A 5,303-nucleotide genomic window follows, 5' to 3' on the forward strand; every position below is an offset into this window, starting at 1 on the left:
CGCCTGCCTCTGGCTCCCAAGTGCTGGGATTAAAGGCATGCGCCAGCATCGCCCAGCTTATCATGGTCTTCTTAATAAAATTATACGCCAATTTAAAGACTGCTATGACTCTATTGTCTGACACTCTGTGACTATAAATAAAATTAATAACCTAAGTTACAAATGATACACTTAAGTAAGAATTCACACAATCCACTATATAATTAATTATGTGAATCCTGATTGACAGTTAAAATCATGTTTATTCTAAGCCTAATGAATATGAGATTTGGGCAAACTCATCAGTTAAAAAGATAGAAAAATATCATATTTCTTATTAAAAAGGTAATATTCTTGTTCTTGTATTCTCAAGTCCAAAACAAAATTACCCTTAAAAATGATATAGCTCAGGCTGGAGAGATGGCACAGAAGGTTAAGAGCACTGACTGCTCTTCCAAAGGTCCTGAGTTCAATTCCTAGCAACCACATGGTGGCTCACAACCATCTGCAATGGAATCTGATGCCCTCTTCTGGTGTGTCTGAAGATAGCTATAATGTATGAATGTATAATAAATAAATAAGTGTTTTTTAAAAAATGACATAGCTCAGTGGTAGAGTGATTACCTAGCATATGCGAGCCTCTGGATTTGTATCACAAAAATAAGTAAAATAAATAAGTAAATAAATAAATAAATAAAACAGGAGTCACTCAGAACTTACATATTAGAAATGCTTTAGCAGTTTTAGGGCCCTAAAGTGGTTAACTGCCATGTATGAGCAGCCTGCTGTGTTGAACAAAGCCCAAGTGGTACTTACAGACGCATCATAATTCCCAGGCGGTGCGATGTAGGTCACGCTTCCTCTGTTACGTGGAGGTAACATGATTTTGTGTTTGATGAGCGAGTTCTCATTGACAACCCCATAAATATCTCCACCAGTGATATGACTACCAACCTGAGGAACAAATGCACCCCCATTTAATGCTCAAAAACAAAGCACACAAACCCCCAGTAGACATGCCCTTACTTCAGTAAGGTAAGTCACTTGCCTAACTCACAGACAAGGCATTACTTCTACAGTCCAGTAAGGGCACTAAATATTAGACAGTATCTCCATGGTTTATGTTTATTTGGACTAAGACTATAAAATAGTTCACTAAACACACATTTCATTTCATATCCTTTCACCAACTTTCGGAATTTCTGGTTTCACAGACATACCCGTAAGTTTTTGCTGGGTGTAAACTCCCATTTGATATCTCTGCTAAGAGCAGACACATTTACTCCTCGGGGGATGTAGATACTTTGGGTCTGACTGCTGATATCCGAGAGAGGTCTCTGAATACCATCAAAAATGGCTCCCATAATGCCAGGACCCAGCTCTACTGAGAGAGGTTTACCAGTGCGGAGTACGGGGTCTCCAACAGAGACACCAGCTAGGAATAGCAGTTAAGGAAAACTTAAAATAAACATTTGAAGATACTATTAATAGGAAATATCCATTTAAAAGGGAAATGACATTTAAGAAAATATAGTAAGTTCCTAAGGTTTCCCAGACCTTTGCTATTTCAGCAATATTTTGCAGCCTCTAAGGATAAAATATATACCTAACAGTTCTAGTTATTAAATAATCATATCCAGAGAGTTTAATCAATATGTATATCCTAACAACTGAGTATCAGTGAAAGCATGGTGTGTAAACTAAAAAAAGCAAGAATCGGTTTCAATCCTAAACAAGCACAGTTCTAAAGAACAGAACAGAACAGAACAGAAGGGTACGTACGGTTTTTGGACACCATGTAACTCTGAGTAAGATTGGAAACCTACTATCTACTTATTTCTGCCTCCTTGGATTTCAGCTCAGTTTCATAAACATTCATGATGCCACTGACAAAAATGTAATGAACAAACAACAATATGAACTAACCAGTACCCTCAGAGCTCCCAGGGACTAAACCACCAACCAAAGAGCACACATGGTGGGACTCATGGCTCCAGCTGCATATGCAGCAGAGGATGGCCAAGTCGGTCATTAATGGGAGGAGAGGACCTTGGTCCTGTGAAGGTTCTATGCCCCAGTGTAGGGGAATGCTAGGGCCAGGAAGTGGGAGAGAATGGGTTGGTGAGCAGGGGGAGTAGGGAGGGAACAGGGGGTGAGAACAAATCGGGAAAGGGGATATCATTCGAAATGTAAACAAGGAAAATATCTAATAAAAAAAAAAGAATGTAATGAACAAACTACTTTCAGTAGCTAGTCATATCTGATTAAGCGTCTAATGTTCTGGTGTGAAATGATGTGGTAACCACCCGAGTCTGCTGCAGCTGCCCAATTGCCTCTGCACAGTTTGGGAGTCACAGGTTTAAGAACAGAAGCAAAAGCCTCTCCTTAACACATAATTTGACCATATTACTGAATAGCAGTCTTCTATACAGAATAATGGTATCTAGACAAAAAATTTCAAAAGTTGAGAAATTCTTTAGAAAGGTGAGTACACAGTGAAATACCTTGTTTTATATTTGTTGGCAGTATAATTAATAAACAGTCACTGAGATTAATTTAGTAATATCTTTCAAAAGTAAAAATGGTTACACTATAGCACTATTTAAAAGAAAGACTATAAATCATCAAAATTTAATTATTTTTTTAAAGATTTATTTATTTTATGTATGTGAGTACACTGTTGCTATCTTCAAACACACCAGAAGAGGGCATCAGATTTCATTACAGATGGTTGTGAGCCACCATGTGGGTGCTGGGAATTGAACTCAGGACCTCTGGAAAAGCAGACTGTGCTCTTAACCGCTGAGCCATCTCTCCAGCCCCCAAATTTATATTATTAATTGATTACTAAGTTATGATAATATAGTATGCTGGAATTATCCATAGCTATAAACAAGAAGTAAGAACATCTATGAATTCTAGTAGAAAAATCTGCCAAACACCTATATTTTCATTATCAGTATCTAACAGGGATTTTTTAAATCTATAACCAAGTTCAAAGAATTTCTCCAAAACTACTTCTGTATCTCTATATTGCATCATTAACATTTTACTATATTTATCATATCATATCTTTACCTTCTGCAATCCAAATATCTTAAAATGGTCAACAGGTACAGAATAGTTTATATAATATGCTAGCTTATGGGAAAAAAGGACAAATACTTACTTGTATTTGCTAAGATATGTGATTTAAATTAGAACAAATGCAATACATGTGTATAAAAATGCCTTAATGAAACCCATTATTTTATATGCTAAGGCAAACCTAGAAGTACAGAAGAAGACACAATAATTATAACTAAGCAAAGTGGTCATTTATGTCTTGAGGTCAGCCAGACAGAGGCCATAAAATGTAGGAGTCTTATCACCGCATACATTTTCATTAACTTTAAGTCTACAAACAATGCAAAAAAGAGAGTAACTGTGAGGTGAGGTACAGTTCAGTATTAGAATGTATGCTTGGCATGTATGAGGTTCTGTGTTTAATTTCCACCTAGTCATCAAGTGACTAGATGGCAGATAAAGGTATATCAATAAACGCACACCCCCCCCAAACTTGCTCTTAGCCATGATTTCAGGCCTAGGGGCTTCTAATTTGGGGCTGGGGTGACAGCTCAGCTGTTAAAGTGCTTGCCTGGCAAACATAAGGACATGAACTTAATCTCTGGGAACCAGGTTAAAAAGCACATTCTTCCAACTCCAGCCCTGGGTAGCCTGAATCAGATTCTTGGGGCTGGACAGCCAGCAAGTCTAGCCTATTTGCCACGCTCCATGCAATATGAGAGCTCTTGTCTCAAACATTATGATGAATGGCACATGAGGCTGTCTTCTGGCCTTCACATACATGTGAAGCTGCATATACATGAACACAGAAGCTTCTAATTTGCTTTTTTGATGACTTTTACATTAGTACTTACTACTCATACAGGGGAACTGTTACCTTGTTAGAGAAGCAATAAAACAAAATATGCTTAAAATCTCAAGAATTAATGCTGACCTCAAGAGTTGTGTAAAGACATATGCATTTCGAAAAGACCGATTCTTTGTAAGGCTTGCATTTCTTTACACTTTTATTTTTATTGATAATAAACATTTAGTATTTGTTTACTGTGTGTACCTGAGTACAGACATGGGGAGGAGAGTACAATGTGCCCCATCAGTTTTCTCCTTCCCCCTTTGCATGACTTCCAGGGATCGATCGGACTCACCCTCCTGGGCTTGGTGCCAAACACCTCTACATGCTGAGCTATCTTGTAAGCCCCTCCTCAGTTTTTCATGGAAAATTGGAAATAGATATTATGTTTAAAAATCAATATTGTAGCAATATCAAAGATTTCTTAGTGCTAAAGGTATATTATTCATTAAAGATTGAGAATGGTGAGGGATCTATATTTATTTATTATTTTAAACAAAAATCATGAGCACATAAGCCAATATCATTATTCCATTTATGCTTTCTTCTGTAATATGAAACCTTCTAAACAAATTTCCAACTGGATTCCCTGAAGTCTGTGACACCAAATGTTAAGAGCAATGAAAATTCAGAATGTCTAATTTCTTGACTAAGAGCACTAATTTCCAATAGTTCTCCCTTTAGTATGTTCCTTTATGACATGTTGTATCATGTACCTACTTTGTGTTAAATTCCTAAACCCTGACACGCAGAAGGTGGCAGGAAGTTGACCAGAGAAGGATACAAGTTTCTTCATACACCTGAATGGTGGCCATGTCACCTTCCAATCGAATGATCTCTCCAACCAGCTCACTGTGCCCCACTCTCACCAGCTCGTACATAGCAGCACCCGCCATGTCACAGGCTGTAACCACTGAAAGAACAAGAGACTGTTGATCCAAAGTTCTATGAATAATTACAGCTAATTTCAACATCTAATACACCCATTATCATGCCTGCTCATTTATTCCTAAGGAAGAAACAAACTCCTACCATGGAACAACCTTTATAGTTTCATATATAGATCTATTCTTAGTAAATGATACAAAGAAGGAAACAAAATAACCTTGTTAGGCTATAGTTACTGATTAATGTGCAACATAAAAGCAACCCATTTTAACACATGAAGTCCTATAGAAAAATTCTCATCTTGTAATACTGAAGTTCATCCTGAACAACCTAAGCTACTTTCATACATGCAATGAAGGGTTTTGGAACCATAAACAATAAACAAGCAAACATCTTATATTGGAATTGAGAGCTTTAGAACATCATACAGTAATTATCAATTTATTGTGCTGTTATCCCTTGAAAGATAACAATAAAGAAAATTTTTACTTTTTAATACTTTAAGCCAGTGATTCTAAAG

General features: G+C 36.9%; 1 protein-coding gene across 1 annotated transcript in view; it reads right to left on the bottom strand.

The window, feature by feature from the left end:
* The window catches only part of Atp6v1a (ATPase H+ transporting V1 subunit A), a 52,120-nt gene that overhangs the window by 21,958 nt on the left and 24,859 nt on the right, over nucleotides 1-5,303 (bottom strand). Inside the window, exons 3-5 of the mRNA XM_031363953.1 lie at nucleotides 4,680-4,808; nucleotides 1,200-1,414; nucleotides 796-933 (exon numbers count right to left, since the gene is read on the bottom strand). Of these exons, the coding sequence (XP_031219813.1) occupies nucleotides 796-933; nucleotides 1,200-1,414; nucleotides 4,680-4,808 (482 nt within the window). The remainder of the gene's footprint in view (nucleotides 1-795; nucleotides 934-1,199; nucleotides 1,415-4,679; nucleotides 4,809-5,303) is intronic.

The sequence above is a fragment of the Mastomys coucha genome, unplaced genomic scaffold (assembly GCF_008632895.1).
Source record: "Mastomys coucha isolate ucsf_1 unplaced genomic scaffold, UCSF_Mcou_1 pScaffold12, whole genome shotgun sequence".
In the NCBI taxonomy this organism is placed as follows: domain Eukaryota; kingdom Metazoa; phylum Chordata; class Mammalia; order Rodentia; family Muridae; genus Mastomys; species Mastomys coucha.